Source organism: Dipodomys merriami, unplaced genomic scaffold, assembly GCF_024711535.1.
Source record: "Dipodomys merriami isolate MVZ:Mamm:240054 unplaced genomic scaffold, mDipMer1.0.p SCAF_27, whole genome shotgun sequence".
Classification (NCBI taxonomy): domain Eukaryota; kingdom Metazoa; phylum Chordata; class Mammalia; order Rodentia; family Heteromyidae; genus Dipodomys; species Dipodomys merriami.
The window spans coordinates 19,442,553-19,461,087 of NW_027204159.1; the positions used below are offsets into that span (position 1 = coordinate 19,442,553).

General features: G+C 34.7%; 1 protein-coding gene across 1 annotated transcript in view; it reads right to left on the reverse strand.

The window, feature by feature from the left end:
- Positions 1-18,535, reverse strand: part of Adamts19 (ADAM metallopeptidase with thrombospondin type 1 motif 19) — a 251,702-nt gene that overhangs the window by 45,445 nt on the left and 187,722 nt on the right. Inside the window, exons 17-18 of the mRNA XM_070036428.1 lie at positions 11,357-11,514; positions 3,169-3,322 (exon numbers count right to left, since the gene is read on the reverse strand). Of these exons, the coding sequence (XP_069892529.1) occupies positions 3,169-3,322; positions 11,357-11,514 (312 nt within the window). The remainder of the gene's footprint in view (positions 1-3,168; positions 3,323-11,356; positions 11,515-18,535) is intronic.

Here is an 18,535-nt window from a genome sequence, read left to right on the forward strand (position 1 = left end):
TCATTCACTTTATTTACTGAACTGAAAAAGAAATAAGGTCTACAAGCCCAGAAACACCCTGGCACTGAAATACACATATGCCCTGTTAACATGGGTAGAGATAATTGAAAACTGTTGATTCAACACAGAGGAATATAGTTCAGAGGGATAGCAAACATAAACCATATATGAGTTGTATATAATTATGGGTATATTACAAAATCAGCCATTTGAAAACTAAAGGAGACATCTAAATTCTTATTTAACAGAATGAAATAGAACATCTCTTTGAACCCAAAGAAAATCTAAGTGATGTCTTGGGACAGTGCTCTTTCCTGATAGCAAGCTTCAGGAAGCCTGCTAACTGCTCTTGGTGGCACTACAAGAAGGAAAGAAGCCTTGGGCTGGTAAATTGTGGGTTTTAATTCTGGCTCCATCTCACATGAGCATGTGACTTTGGGAAGTCCTCAAACTCTATGTACTTCAGTTTTCTCATGTTGATTCATAGATCATGCTTAAGAATGTATAATTTTCCTTCTGACTCTGAACCTAAGATAATTTGTAGGGAATCTTTATTCTTTAAGATTTAGAAATTGAACTAATAGAAACAGTGGGGAAAATTTAACTTGAAATGATTTACTTTCTTAACTTGAGAGCTGACAAATTATTCATATTTAACTAATTTTGATGCAACTTTTATTAGACTACAAGTAAAGAAAGAGAAAACAAAAAGAGTAATATAACCTACTTGACAAATATTTCTTGCTCATGTTTTAAAATTAAATAGATGTCACTAATTACTTTCTCTATGGTAAAATGAACTATAGCTTTTCTATCATGTCTTTTTCTGTAGCCTACTGCCACTGTGGACAGTGTACTGCAGATATGACTACAATACTGTGGCCCACCATTCCCAACTTATTCCATACAACCAGAGTCAACTAACCACTCCTCTCTTATTTCATCACACCCTGGCAATTCCCAGTCTTTGTCTGCAAGAACATCAGCCAGATTATAACACACACCATGAAGACTGGAGTTATACTAAATTAATGACACTTGTTTTTAAGCTACCACAATAAAACACATGGTTCTATTAAATTCATTTTCTCACTCTAAGTAACCATTCCACATGCTCGCTGATCAAAACCAGAGTGTCTCCTCACTCTCACATAGACAGCCTTTGCGGGAAGAAGATTCACAGTCGGCAGAGTATCACTATAAGAACCCCATCTTTCTCCTTAGACTAGTGATGGACTGTTTATATTTTTGTCCAAAGCCAGTTTCTCAATTCCATTCCATCCCCTATGCATATTGTTCTACCAAGTCGTTGCTTTCTCCTTTGGCGTACTCATTTTCTGTTCTACTCTAGAAAATACACATTGACAAACAGTGACCTATATTTTGTTTTATTCAACCCATCAACAATCTCTTTAGAGTTGCATAGCCCTTTTTTTTTTTTTTTTGGGTCCGGTCGTGGGGCCTGAACTCTGGGCCTGGGCGCTGTCCCTCAGCTCTTCAGCTCAAGGCTAGCGCTCTACCATTTGAGCCACAGTGCACTTCTGGCTTTTTTTACTTTTTGCTTATGCAGTGCTGAGGAATTGAACCCAGGGCCTCATGCATGCAAGGCAATCACTCTACCACTGGAGCCACCTTCCCAGCCCTTGCATAGCCCTTCTACCACAGCCACATTTCCCTTCTTTCCTTGTTTTCTGAACACCAGGCTTATATACTTAGTCACTCACTGGATAAAAATCCTTCCTGACCCTGTGGTGTCACACATTTCCCTGTGCAAGACCATATTGACTTCACCCTTCCTTTTAGTAAAATGGTGGCAGTCCTCCTATGGCTCACATAGTTCCACATCAAGATCATCAACATCGTCTGTTAGCTCTGTTCCCAAGCTATAAAATTTAAGCTGTAAAATTTGTCATACTTCAGCATCAACAAGCTCTTTTGAGTTGTTCAGGTTGTGGCCATGTCTCCTCCTCCTGCTGCCACAGTGGTGCAGCTCCCGTCCTGTCCTATCCTGATCATGTCAGTGTACCCTTGACTGATGCCTCTACCCCTACTCTCAGTTCAGAAACACAAGGAATAACAGCTAGAATAGGTCTCTACAGTCAGATTTTTCTTCATATCTCACATCACCTAGACCATGTCAGCTCTACTCTAACAGTACCCCACACACAAATCTTGAGCCCCAAATATCCCTGGTGATCACTTAGAGTCACTTCAAAGTTTGTATTCAATGTGACTTTCCCTGAGAACTTTCCTGATACCTGTTTTTAGCAATCACCACCAACTCCCTCTTATCTTTGCAGCATCCTTCCACTTCCCCATTTATATTCCTTCCTTGCTTATTTTTCTCAAGTATTTAACCAACTTTGATACAAATTTTGTATTTCTCTCCCTTCTTTCCTCTTTTGGTGGTACTGGGGTTTAAACTCAGAGCTTGCTTGTTAGATGGAGCTCTACTACTTCAGCCATATTGTAGCCCTCCTTTTCTCTGGTTAATTGGAGATGGAATCTTACAGCCTTTCCAGGTTTTTCAATAGTTGTTGTGACATATACATTTCAGGATTTACACTTTTAAGATTTTATGGGCACAACAGAGTTCACATATATTAAATAAAACCTAGTATATTGTAGATAAATACCTTATTATATATGCAATAAAATGAACAGTGATTCTTTTCTGTGTGCAAGTACTGGGGCCTGATCTTAGGATCTAGGAGCTTAGCTTTTTCCCTCAGTTGGTGCTCTTTCACTTGAGCTCCATTTCTTGCTTTTTGGCAGTTAATTGGAGATAAAATCTAGTGGCTGGTTTTGAACTGAGATCCTCAGATTTCAGCCTCTTGAGTGGCTGGGTTTACAGGTGTTAACTGTCTTGAGAGAGGAATTACATTCTGGGTGTCTGGAGAGAGGAATTACATTCTGGGTGTCTGGAGAGAGGAATTACATTCAGTGGCACACGGAAAGACTAGTAAGTAGCTTTCTGTGGTTCAAGTCAGGTTTCATTACAAAGTTGTTTATGTGACTAGCCCATGAATATGTCCTCAAGAAAGCTTTCTGTTTCCAAACTTTTGTGATTTTTGGAATTACAATTTAGAGGTTTTGGATATGTCTTGATTATCCATGGTGAATCAGAAAAGAACTATTGCATTAGACAAATAGTATTAAAGATCTCACCTCCTCCACATGTGACATCACAATCTTCCCAGCCGGTGTGTGTCCACAGGAAGAGGGGCTCAGATGCTCTTGAGCTCTGATTGTCTGGAATGGGTTCTGATGGTATGGTATATTCATAATGAAGACCATAATTCTGATCTTGAAACAGGAGCACCTATAGTAGAAAGAAATGACACAAATGGGCTTATCAAAGTGGAACATACTCAATGTGGAACCAAAAACTAGGGATACTGATACTTTAAAATGACTGCTAGTTGTAGAGTACATCTCTAATTCACAGAAGAAATATGGCATCATACTGTCACATTAAACAGACCCTACTTTTGAAAAGACTGGGGTTCTTTATTGACCTGTGAGCTTAACATGTCAAAAGAAAAAGTTTGCTTGAATGTTGGCAGATTCCGATTCATTTTCTTTCCTCTTCCTTCCTTCCTTCCTTCCTTCTTTCCTTCCTTCCTTCCCTTTCTTTCTTTCTTTTTTCCATCTGTCTGTCTTTTCAAGATCATTTTCTTTCAATTTGAATCCTACAATCTAGTCTACATGTAAGATAACTTCCGTAGGGACTGTGTAGTAGCGATGGTGGACATGTTTATTTGATTCAATCTCTGATCTACAATATAATATCAACTATGGCCTTTCTAGTCATATGAAAAGATAGGAAAGATGATCTTAGAAATAACACAGACAAAACAGCAGAATTTGGGTATTATATTCCAAAAGGACAGAGATCTTCTAAGCCAACTGGATGGCCCAAAAGTGTTATTAGTATATATTAATTATATGTAGGGATTATACCGTGACATTTCCACATAGGTATATAATGCTCTTTGATCACATTCATGCCCTTTACTATTCTCTTATGACTCCCTTTGACCCATCACTTGTTGTTTTAAGCCATTTGAAAAAATAAGGGCTCCCATTTTTCTTGAGATATCCTGGGACCACAATCTTTCCAAACAGTTGGGATTAGATGCATGCATGAAATCTGGCTTTTCCCAAGCCTGACAGCCTTGAACCATGACCTTCCTGATGTCTGTATCACAAATAGCTGGTCTTATGGATGTTAGTTATTAGCACTGGCTTGTCTTTTTTCTTTTGTTTTATAATTTTAATGGGTTTCATCACGCTATACTTTGATGATATTCACCACTTTATCATTATGTTATCCCATTCTCATTGGATACCCAAAGCAGCCCCTCTTTAACATTGAAGAGATTAAAATGAAGCCTGTGTTATGCATATGAAAGAAAAAATGTAATATTTCTCTGAGTATGGCTTATTATTATTTTCTTGCCAATTCGGGGCTTGAACTCAGGGCCTGGGCACTGTCCCTATGCAATTTTGCTCAAGGCTAGCACTCTAACATTTGAGCCACAGCACCATTTCCAGCTTTTTCTGTTTATGTGGTACAAGAGAATCAAACCCAGGACTTCATGCATGCTAGGCAAACACTCTACTACTAAGCGACTTTCCCATCCCTGAGTATGGCTTATTTTGCTTAATATAATAATCTCCAGTTCCCAATATTTTCCTGTAAAAGACATAATTTTATTCTTCTTTATGGCACAAATTACTACTTCATCTTACACACACACACACAAACACACAATATGAAACATACATCACATAACACATTTATTTATTCATTCCCTGATAACTTAGCACTTACCTTAGCTATTGTGAACAGTATTGCTATAAACATAGGTGCACAAGTATATTTACTTATATTCCTACAGGTATATCACCAGGAATGTGTAATGGAATCATCTGGTAGATATATTTTAAGTTTATGTAGGAACCTCCAACCCAATTTCCAGTGGGTTGACTAATTTACATTCCCACCAATAATGGGAATTTATGTCCAGTAGAGAATAAGAGTCTTGTTCTTTGTATGGTTACAGTTAACTTTGCATTTTGGAAGCTGATTCTACATTTGTGGTTTGGAATATAAACTTGTGTTAAAATAAAATAGAAAATAAATATTAATAACACATACATGTAAAGTGTTTAATAATCTGTAAAGGATGTTTGGAATGACTTAATTTGAAGCCAAACTGTACAATCATGGGCAGGGTTTGTGTCTTTCTTGTTCTCTACTTACATAAAGCCAAGGTCAGAATTTTAGCTTCACAGGCAGTAATAAAGCATATAAAGATAGATACATATTCATGCAGGAATCTATGTTTAAATGAAAGAAGGATAAACACATTTATTTATTTATTTATGGAAATTATGACCATCAGTCATATGAACTATATCATTTCTTTAGCTGAGAATTTTAAAAAAATGATTTATACAACACAATGTGATGCTTAAAATATATACATATTTATTTAACCTTTTTATTATCTAACCTTTGTCTAGGTAATTATATTGATAAGTATTTTAATGCTACATGAGAAAAATGTTAAGTAAGCCCAAGGCTAAGCTTCTGAATTTCTCTATTGTATTTTCTTCTTTTCTCAAGATTCAGTTCAATATGTCAATAGAAATGCTGAGACTTACTTGTTGCATAGTATGTGAAACTAATGTGTTGACTTTATGAAACAGTTATATCAATAAAATATGAGTAATAGAAATAACAATTTTATGTCCAAATATATATAATCTACTAATGCTTGATTCAAAGTACATCCTAGTGTTTACTTTGGTTTGAAGATCTCATTTGTCAATTACACGTTTCTTTTAGCTTTATAAGTTGAGAGAGAAAGAAAGACAGACAAAGACAAAAGAATGAGATAGAGATAGGAATTTTAACTGAGTTAAAAATCATTTACTTTGTTTATTGTTATGACTGACCATATTATTACAGTTATTACCTATTTGGAAAATTGTTGCATTATATTTAAACACTTATAATTTTGCTAATTAACTACCTTTTCATTAACAAATTTTTCTTGCCTGTCTAATGCCATTTAAAAGAGAGATATTAGCTTTAAGACCATTACCTTGTCCTGAAACCATTTAAATTTGGCAGTAGTTTCTTCAAAAAGGAAAGAGTGAAACATTATAGTGGAGGGCACACATTGAAGCATGTAACAGAGAAATTGCTTTTCAAAAGTCAATACCAGCTTTCAATCTATAATAGTCATTAAAGAAAATTATCTGCAAAATGTGGTTTCCCTTAGGTTACTGAATAATCTAGGTCAAACAGATATCTTCTTTTAGACATAGTTCACTGACTTTAACTATGCTTCATGCTTCTAGGAAAAATTGTGGTTACTACCAGTCAGCTTAAGGATACAAAGCAAGTAAGCTCACGCTTAACACTGAAGTACTGAGGTCTCCCAGCAATCCCACTTCTGGGCATTTACCCAAACGATCACAAACAAGGCCATACTAAAGCTACCAGCACAACTATGTTTATCACAGTATTATTAACCATAGCTAAGCTATGTGACAACTCAGATGCCCCTCAGTAGATGAATGGATCAAGAAAATGTGGTATCGGGGCTGGGGAGGTGGCTCAGTGGTAGAGAGCTTGCCTTGCATGCATGAGGCCCTGGGTTCGATTCCTCAGCACCACATAAGCAAAACGAAAAAAAGCCAGAAGTGGCGCTGTGGCTCAAGTGGTAGAGTGCTATAGCCTTGAGCTGAAGAGCTGAGGGACAGCGCCCAGGCCCAGAGTTCAGGCCCCACGACCGGATCCCCCCCCCCAAATAAAGAAAAGAAAATGTGGTATCCATATGTATCTCTCCCCCCCCCTCTCTCTCTCTTTCTCTCTCTCTCTCTCTCTCTCTCTCTAGTGGAATTCTATGCTTCTACCAGAAAAAATGACACGGCCCCATTTGTTAGAAAGTGGAGACTTGGAAATAATTATATTAAGTGAAATAAGCCAGACCCAAAGAAACATTGGTCCCATGGTTTCCCTTATTTGCAATAACTAGTATACATCTAGGATAATCTTACCAGACAAGCAGAACAAGTCAAAAGCTATGTACCTATGACCATATAAGATGAAGCTAAGCGAAATAAGCCCTGATAGGGACAAAAGAGGTTTTATCATTGTCATTGTTGTTTTAATGTACCATGTGATTTTTTTTGTATTTTTTTAATTGTAAAAATATTGTACAGTTACATGAGCAAGGCAATGAGTACATTTTTTTTGTTTCTTTTTTATGTTCTTCCCCCATGGTGTAACCCGTTTCTACTGTATTTGATTCTGGTGCCCTGATCATGTATTTACATTTTTCTAATTTGGGAAGGGGAAGGAAAAGAACAAAATGCTGAAATAAGGATACAGGTTGAACCACTGTAACAATGAGATGTACAGGCCACTACATTGAAAACCAACTTTATAACTTTGGGGGCTGGAGGGAGGGAGGAGTTGAGGAGGTGAGGCAGGAAGGAATGGTAAGGGAAAAACAAAGTAGGGGGTAACAATGCTCGATAGGAAATGTACTCATTTTCTTACTCATGTAACTGTAACCCCTCTGTATAGTATCTTAACAATAAAAATATATTAAAAAAAGAATTATAGAGAATGTCAAGAACACACACTGGAATTTCAATTGTGAAAAAATGGAATCTTACAGCCTTTCAAAAAGAAAACTGAAAATTCAGAGTGACATAGAGTAAGAGACATTTTGTGATGAGAACTAAGGCAGCAGAGGGAGGGGATAGGGATGAAAAGCATGAGGGACTCAGAGGACACAGAGCAAGACTCAATGCCAAGTGAATCTCTAGTCTCTCCAGGCAGGTGTTCTGGAGCCCACATAGCACACAGGGCCCAGGAAAGTTCTCTCATCCCCACATTCTGTTTTGATGCAGTCTTGGGAAGCAATGTTTTAAGATTCCAATTGGAGCTGTTAGCCTAAGAATTAAAGTGCCCTGCGTTATTCTGTCTTTGGGGATGCATAATAAGCTCTGCAGGTAGAGCTGCAGTCAGAAATGTGAAGAACACGGTACAGTAGGAAACTAGTACAAGTCACAAGAAGGAGTAGAAGTCACTTCACCCTAACCCTAACCCTAACCCAAGTGGGATAGCAGTTATCCAAGCTCCTGGGGTGAGAATACACAGAGGCGAGTGATTATAAGCTAAGTTATGGAAATACAGAGAGCTAGAGTGGAGCACCAACCATTCTGCTGAGGCTCTAAGCAGTATGTCCCAGGGTCCACCAGGCCCCTCCCCCCCAGTCCACCAAAGATTCAATGACACTATAGGTCACCTTTAACACTATTGGTCAAATAGACTTCACCTAGAGTTGTAGAACATTCTGTCACACAAGACTCACTATTCTCAGAATCCAATGAGACTTTCTTAAAATTGGTAATAACAGAATACAAAAAAAAATCTAGCAAATAGAAGAAAATTGAAATAACATTATATTTTATCATAGGACAATAAGATATAGCCAGAAATCAACCTAAAAAAAGTACAGAAAAGATAGCTTGAGATTTTACAATACACTTTTGAATGATTAGTGGTGTCAATGATGAAATTAGAAAAAAGTAAAATATCCCTATAATGAAATGAAAATTATAACCAAATATATAATAAACTCTGGAATATGATTCAAGTGGTTCTAAGGGTAAGTTTTTAGTTGTAAATTTCTACACCAAAAATCAGAGTGATCTTAAAAAATATTATAATGATGCTTATCAAGACAGAAACAAGCCAATCTCCAAATTAGTAGAAGGAAAGAAAGAATTAAGATCAGAGCTGAAATGTTATCTAATAAGCACTATGAAAGACAAGGAGTTGGATCTTTGAATGGTTAAACAAGACTGACAGACCTTTAGCCAAGCTACTAAAAGAAAAGGAAAGATGACACAAATTAATACAATTATAGATTTTCCTACTGTGGGATTGCTTGAACATTGGCATTCAATTTTCTTTAAAAGTCTGGTAGAATTCAGCAACAAATTAATGTGGGCCTCCGATTTTCTTATTGAGAAATATTTTTATTACAGTTTCAAACTTGTTTTATTGCTTTCTTGTATTATTTGTATTATTTCTTGTATTATTACTTACTTGTATTATTGTTTTCTTCAGGTTGCTTATATCTTATTGACTGTTTTATAAGATTGTATTTACCAATAAATAGACCAATAAATATTCAACAGATATACTGAATTTGAAAACTAGAACGAGTTTTTCAAAATATTGCCTAAAATAACTCTGGATTTCAGTAGTATCTAAAATTGTAGAGGATATTAGAAGTTGAAAAGAGTTTCTGTGCTTATAGATCAGCATGATCAATATTGCTTAACTGTCCACATTTTAAAAAGCTATGCAGTTGTCAATGCAATTGCCATTAAAAATTTGAGGATATTCTTTGGAAAATTTGGAAGAATATCTAAATTCATATGGAAACACAGAAGACCCTGAATAGTCATGAAGCCATAAGCAAACAGATTAATGCTGCAGAGCACAGTAACAAAAACATTATGTTACTTGCATAAAAGAAACAGGATAGTAGAATAGAAGATCCAGAAATGAGACTAAAAAGCTACATTTGTTTGATTTTTGACAAAGGTACCAAAAACATAGGATGGTAAAACCACACCCTCTCTTACATGTGGTGCAGGGAAAACTGGGTATCTACATGGAGAAGACTGATCTTAGATCTTTATCTCTCATCTTTTTTAAAAATAAAAAACAAACCTCAAAATGGATTAAAGACAAATCTAAGATCTGAAACTTTAAAATTAATATAGGGTTGCCCATGTAATTGTAACTCCTCTGTATGGTAGTCTCACAATAAAAAATACAATTAATATAGGAAAAATTAATGACAAGTAATTCAAGACCTAGTTCTAGGCAATGACTTTTCAAATAAGAGTCCAATGGCTGGAAATAAAGAGTCAGAAAAAAAAAGAATTCCTGATAGACTGCATCAAATCCATAAGCTTCTGCACAGCAAAAGAAAAAACTGAAGAGACAACATAGTTGGAGAAAACCTTTGCTAGATATTCAGTTGACATTTCATTCATATGTAGAACATTATTTTTGTGCTTGTATTGCTGTTCTTGCTTAGTTTTTACATTCTGCACTAGTATTCTACTGAGCCATACCTCTATTTCTGTTTTGTTTTTTTTTTCCTGGTTAATTGAAGATAAGAGTCTCACAGACTTTTCTGCCTGAGCTGCCTTCAAACCACTATCCTCAGATCTCAGCCTCTTTAGTAGCTAGGATTACAAATATGAGCTGCCAGCACCTAGCTTTTTCTTCATTTTTAGGTTAAAACAGAAAATACACAAACAGAAGATACCTTTATTCTTGTAATGTAGAACACTGTGATTTACACTGATTTCAGTGGACCACTGGATTGAGGTAGAAGCTGATTAAAAAAGTAAATCTTAGGTTCTGCTCCAGAACAATGAGTCAATTTTTTTTTTCATTACTAGAACCTAGTTAGTGCACCCTTATCTTGGGATATTATGGTAGGTGGATCACCTACTACAGACTAACAACACAGATGTCACCAGGTGTAGATAATTTAAATTTAAATTATGCAGAGATACTAAAACTTGTGACATGTCACACGTCAAATAAATAGCCATTCTCAGAGCTTTAGGTCAGAAGTAGTGCAGTATTTGTATTTTAGACTTTCTCTAGTTGTATGGTCAGTCTCTTGTTCTCTGTGGGATTGGCACCAACTACCTGTTCCATTCACTCCATACCCATGGAGCTGCTTCCAGACTGCAGAATCTCATTCTAATACTTTTCCTTCAAATTAGAATGAAAAATAATCTTTTACTACTTGGCAAAAATGTTATAATTGCAAACATTCTAAATTTCCACAATTCTTTACAGGACTCCATTAATAAAGATGAGAGAATAGGATGGGGAAATTGGGATCTCTGTTGGATACATTTACACATTCCTTTCTTTGATAAAATAACACTATCAGAGACATTTTACACAATTCAGATAGGTCCATGCTAAAGATACATACAGTGCCATTATTTGCCATACTATATCACTTTTTTAGACAAGCATTCTGGTTAATTGACAAATGCTTTCAGGAAAAGAAAACTTCTTCATTCATTGGTAATACATCTCTTCTTTGTTCTACTTGTAATAATTAATTTAAAACATGCTTTAATACATCCCCAAACTCACTTCTTAAATTATCTTAAATATCATTTTGACATTTGAAATATGCAGCAAATATTAGACAGGGAATGGTCAGAACATCTTTTTTGAGAAATTAGACAATATCATTAATTATTTCCCTCATACCAGAAGATGTAAAGGTGTTGTAGTAGGACCTCTGGCGGATATCTTCTCCCATAGGCCTCTTCTTATATAATGGATGGTAGTTCCTGCTAAATTGAATGCTCCAGAGTGTTCAATCTTCCAGTCACTATTAATAGACCGTTTGCCTGTGTCTCGGAGAACTATACAGAAATTTAAAGATTTTGTAAGTATCACCAAGTTGGCAGCATTTATCAATATCAACTTCATATTGGTTTGTTAAAAGGAATCATACATTTCTAAATGAACATTTCTAAATGAGGCAACATACCCTAATATAAAAAAATATGGATAATGCTACCAGTTGTTCTGATGCTGCTCACAATTTAGCAGCCACATTTATCTTTGCCTCTTCCAGCCTCCTTGGACACTTGACATCTGTACTCCTTATTTTGGTCCTTATTCATTTAGTCTTTATTGTCTCCAGTCTGTGTATCTGTGTTATTTAGTCAATGATTCTATGAACACTGTAGAGGCTGGCCCTTTGTGTAATGCATGCTGTTTGTCTTTTGTCCATCCAGAAAAGTGTGCACGTGAGAAGGGATCATTGAACATCATGTTAACTAGAAGACCAAATCAGCACTGATGTATATATCACAAAATAACTGAAAGATAAGTTAATTTTAAAAATAGACCCAAGGTTATTTCTCCTGTGCAGCTTATTATAAAAACAGTAAAAAAAAGTTTTCTTCACTTATAAACATCCATGTATATACAGGATTTTCAGAATAACTCTGTTCATATATTTTACTGTCTATTATGACCTGATCACTAATATACTGAAACACAATTCATGATATGAGAGTGGTATCACATGAGTAATACTTTAAAGATTCCTTCTTACTTTCTTCCAAAGGCAAATAAGTTAAATATTGACCCTCTCCTGTATAATTTTATTCTCTTTGTAAAACACAGACTATTTTATTAAAAATTTCAAAAGGATTTTATTGAAAACTTTTAAAAACCATATGATTTCTGAACAATGAGAAGGAAAAGGTGAGTAAAGATGAATGAATAAACAGAAATATCAGAAGTTAGAGGGTTTTTTTGCATTTATTATTTTTGCTTGTATAGTTTACTGTGCTAATTATCTATTAACATATTTAGTGACCACTAAAAGACTTTCTGGTATTTGAGGTTCCACTAAAATGAACAATATGGTAATCAAATTATTAAAATTATCAAGAACTTGATGTTAAATTTCATAATATTTTACTGACATATTAAGCAATTATGCATTCTCAGATTTGTGAAAAATACCTAAATATTAGTATTTAGTTTGAATTTTAAATCTGAAGGGGAAATATATTGACAGAAAATTCAACATTTTAAAAAATAGTTATTACTGGGGCTGGGAAGTTGGCTCGTGATAGAGTGCTTGCCTTGCATGCATGAGACCCTGGGTTCCATTCCTCAGCACCACATAAGCAGAAAAAGCTGGAATTGGTGCTAGCCTTGAAGAACTAGCTGAAGAGCTGAGGGACAGACCCAGGCCAAGTTCAGGTCCCAGGAATGACAAAAAAAAAAATAGGTGTTACTTCCCACAAACAAATGTTCTTGATAAAATCTAATTATTTTTCCCTGAAAAAATCCCAAGTGTTTCCTTATATTTCCCTAAAGTATATTAAGTATTTTGAGAGATCTTTTGGAATGAGGTTTATACAGTATCAATACAAACTTATTTTATCACCTTTTATTTCAACACATTTTCAGGGCACAATTATAAAGAAATATTTTCTGAAAATCTGTAATAAAAATACCTAAAACACATACTGACGTTACTAGAATATGACATTTAGACTCAATTCAGATATTTGGCTTTTACTATTCCCCTGAAAACACAGGCTTGTACATGCAAATCTACAAAATTTATTGGTTTTAAAGTTACCTACATGAAAGATCAGTACTTTAGGCAAGTAGTATTTACTAGTTTTTGTTGTCGTTGTTTCAGTTTACTAGCTTAAAAAAATGTGTCCTTAGAAGCAGTACTTCTGGCTCTGATTGAATAACTGGAACAACTCTAGCTTGCCCACCATGAACAAACAGACAATGCACAAGTCATTATTCTCAAGCATTGGATAGTTGATCATAGAGACCTGTGATTCAAAAGGGAAAGAAAAGAAGTGATCTGATACCTAAAACTGCTTAATTTTCTCACTAGACTGACATTCGTCCTTTTCATCTATCCCAACCACAGGAAATGGAACCTAGCAGACAGAGTAGAAATAAAGAAGGCTTTATTGAGGTGGGAACACAGAATGGAATCTTAATTGATGAAGGCAACCCTTAGAAAAGAGTGAACCCCACAGAAAAATAGTTTTAAAAAAACCTACAAAGGGATTTATTTGTAGGAACCCCTGCAGCTGAATATTCAGCTTCTGAAAGGAAGATGTAACTATGCAAAGAAGTTTTGAGTAAGAGCAACTATCTACACATCTGAACTTCGTTAAGTCGTAGAGTTCAAGAAGAGATGCTAGACATATGAGTTATATATAATTAGAGTAGTGAGATTTTTGTAAACATGATTTCAACTCAGAAAGGCTACATATAAGAAACAAAGTTCAACTTATGCTAGCTCATAGATAGCTACTTGGCTTAACTAAGCTTTGGAAATGGCTCAAAAATGTAGCTGATTTGAAAGGAAATAAACTTTGCAGGAAAATGAAATTTAATACCCGGTAATAAAAATAACATTCAATTGTGTCATATTGATCACTTTCAGTGTCAAACCAGAAATTACTACATACTTAGGAACCATGGTGTTACTACACAGATGTCGACACTGAAAGAATATGCTTTCGAATCACATTTCTAACCTCTTGTTTATCTTTGAAATAAAAAGCAGTAACTGTGCTGATATATTTTAGGATTTTAAAAAGCATTCATAAAAATTACTAGATAAATGAAATCATAAAAGGTAAACTTGTAATCACTGGAAACATCAGTAGATAAAAAGTAATTAGGAATAAAAGAAATATAGAACTAATAGGATGAGACTTTAAGCACCTATTACAAGTATGTCTACTATATACACAAATTTGAATAAAATACATAACACTGACTGTTAAAGAAAACTTTGAAGGAAAATAAATAGAAATTAAACCTCTCAGAGTAGAAAAGTACATTATCTCTAAGTGTCAATTACCATTAACTTACGGCAATGGCAAAAGTATAGTAGATATTGCAAAAAGATTGCCAGTCAATTGAAAGACAAAATAGTACAATAGTATATAATTGAAATTCAGAGAACAAAAAAGTTGAAAAATTGAACAACGTTTCAGAGACCCATGGAAAATCCCTATAACATACACATAACTGTAATCCAGAAAAGGGAATGGATGCATACAAATTATTTGAAGGCACATTATTCAAAAATATTCTCAACCTTAAAAAATTATAATCATGCAGATTGAAAAAAATACAAGGAACCCATGCAAATAATATTAACAATGTCAAATATCCAAGAAACCGCACCCAAACTGAGAATCCCGGAACCATAGGAAAGATGCAGTTGTCACAGCTCCCAAGAAGGTGAATAACATGGCAGGAAGTACCAAACACCTCTCAGTCCTAACTCTCAACATTAATGGACTTAACTCTCCAATTAAGCGACATAGACTGTCTAGTTGGATTAAAAAGCAAGATCCTTCTATCTGCTACCTTCAAGAGTCACACCTTGCCCATAAAAACAAACATTCTGAAAGTGAAAGGCTGGAATAAAATCTACCAAGCAAATGGCCCCCATAAACAGGCAGGAGTTGCAATCCTCATATCAGATAAAATAAACTTCAAATTAAAATTACTTAGAAGAGATAAAGAAGGAAGCTACATACTAATTAAGGGATCTCTCCTTCAGGAGGATATTACAATTCTAAATATCTATCCATCAAACAATGGAGCACCCAAATTCATCCAAGAAACACTACTTTCCCTCAAGTCTCACAAAGACATTAATTGTTGGGGACTTTAACACACCACTATCCCCACTAGATAGAAAAACTCAGCAAAAACTCAACAGAGAAACCGCAGATCTAAACAACTGCATAGATCAACTAGATTTAACAGACATCTACTGAATATTTCACCCAGCAGCATCAGAATACACATTTTTCTCAGCAGCACACAGAACATTTTCCAAAATAGAACACATTTTAGGCCACAAAGCAAACTTGTCCAAATTCAGAAACATTGAAGTTATGCCCTGCATTCTGTCAGACCACAAGGGAATAAAATTAGAACTCAACACCAAAAGCCACCAAAGAAAGTCCTGCAACACATGGAGACTGAACACATGGAGGCTGAGATTTGTAGATTCCAGTTCAAAGCCATCCATGAGACTTTTATCTCCAATTAACCAGCAAAAACCTAGAAGTGGACATGTGGCTCAAGTGGTAAAGTGTCCAGTCTTGATCAAAATAGAGAAGGTACGTACCCAGGCCCTGAAATCAATCTCTGTACAAGCACACAAACAAAAACCATCAGTGAGGTCTGGGAAGGTGGCCTAGTGGTAGACTGATTGCCTCGCATGCATGAAGCCCTGGGTTCAATTTCCTTAGCACCACATACACAGAAAAAGCCAGAAGTGATGCTGTGGCTCAAGTGGTAGAGTGCTAGCCTTGAGCAAAAGAAGCTCAGGGACAGCACCCAGGTCCTGAGTTTAAGTCCCAGGACTGGCAAAAATGAAAACAAAAAACAAAAAATATCAGTGAGATTTCATCTCACTGTAATCAGAATCCTAGAGTGGATTCACAGCTGAGAACAAAATCAACAAATGCTGGTAGTGATGTTGGGGAAAAGAAAATCATATACATTGTTTGTAAAGGGTAACTATTGTAGCTACTATGTAATGTAATATGGAAATTCCCCCAAAAAACTTAAAAAAAAAGAAATACTGCCATATTATCTTGCTATATGACTACTGGACATTTATTTGGACATATATCAACATTCTTGTGCACCTATATCTACTGCACCACTATTCACAATAGCTAAAAATATTGACTCCGCCTAAGTGTCTATCACTGGTGAATTCATAAAGAAAATGTGTGTGTGTATATATATATATATATATATATATATATATATATATATATATATGCACTTGACTATTGCTCAACCTTAAGTAAGAATGACATTATGTTACTGCAGAAAAATTTATAGAAGTGGAGGTTTTGATGGCAAGTAACAAACCCAAGACTAAGAAACAAAGATATCACTCATATCAAGTCCTTAAAAATGAAGGACATGAATGTAAAACAAGATGTTTTACTGTGGCTACAAGAGGATAGTGAAAGGAGAGAGTATGGGGGAAAAATATTGGAAATGTCCACTTTAAACAGGGAAAACTTATTGTATGTAAATTATAACAAGAGTATTTTTAAAGGGTAAAAGATATTATGGTTGGAAATATATCTACGTGGTAGAATGCCTCATAGAATACACAATGCCCTGTGTTCAATCCCCAACACTACAAAAAAATTAAGATACCAGAAATAATGCAAGACAGAAGAAAATGAGTACCTAAAAACTAACCTTGGAGTAATAAAAATAATACAAAAAAGTAAGAGAACAAATAAAATTGCAAACATAGATTTTTATATTTGCTGAAAATGTCCTTCAAAAACAAAGGCAATATAATTATGTTTTCAGACAAAACAAAAAAAGTTTATGGTTTGCAAACTTCTTGTACAAATATATTGAAGGATATTCTTTAGGTTGAAGTAAAACATTTCAAATGGAAACATGTCTGTGTGAAGGAAGGATATTGACAATAATAAATACAGAAAATATTAAAACAGTAGCTTTTAGTAAATGTATATATAGTGTAACTATTTAAATTAAATGATTACAATATATTTTGATTGTTTACACACATATAAAAATCATTTAACTATATGAAAAGTGGAAATAAAATGTATATTAGTCAAAAGAGGGAAAGGGGGGTAGATGATAAAAAGGGGCTTGCATTATATAAGAAATAGGATAATATAATTTAAAGGGAGAGTTTAAGAACTTAGGATGTATCTAGTAACTAGTACAGCAGCCAGTGAAATATAAAACAAGTACTATACTTGTTAAAATAAAGATTAACCATGAAAAAATAGCTAATCTAATGAGAGACAAAAAGAAGACATGGAGAAATGGTACAAATAAGAAACAATCAATTGATGTATATATATATATATATATATATAAACATATATTTCATGTAAACATAAATATTTCTATACATTTATAAAGATAAAAATCACATATGTATATATGTATGTATATGTATGTATGTGTGGGTATGACTGTGGGGCTTGAACTCAAGGCCAGAATGTTATACCTGAGCTTTTTTGTACTCAAGGCTAGCATTCTACCACTTCAGCAATAGTTTCACTTCTGTTTTCAATGGTAGTTAACATAAGCATTTCAAGACATTCTTTGTCCACGCTAGCTTCAAACCAAGATCCTATGATTTCTGCTAAGATCCCAGGCTTGAACCACCAGCGCTCAACCTATGATACTATTTTTAAAAGGATTACAGTAATTGGTTAAAAGACTGAAGCTTTCTGGTAAAAATAAAAGAAAGGACCGGCCATGTTTGGCAACATACGTAGTTGTTCTATTAGTTTTTGAAGAGTCTCCAAACTACTTTCCATCAAGCCTACACAAATTTACATAATATACATAATACATATTGTATAAAGATTTGCCTCTCCTAGAACATCCCCAGTGTTTGTTTGTTTTCTTGAAGAAAGCCATCAGGCTAAGATAAAATGAAATCTCAATGTTTTGATTCCCATTTCCTTTTGCCAAAGATGGTTATTTGTACTTACTTTGGAAACTGTCTACTCAACTTATTCACATTTATTGATTGGCTTATATGTTCATTGGTGGTTAATTTCTGATCCATATTCAGAAATATAGAATATATTCAGAAACACTTTTGATTATATAACATATAAAATATATGATTAACATATTTTTCAGAAATATTTGTCTACATATTAATCACTATGGATAACAATCATTTATGTGATAAGTAGCTGGCAAAGAATTTCTTTCATTCCGTGGACTTTCTCTTGATTTTGGTAATTGTTTCCTCTACTCTGCACAATCGTTTGATTTCATGAAGTGCTAGCTGTCACCTTGTACTCTCATTTTCTGAACAGATGGTAG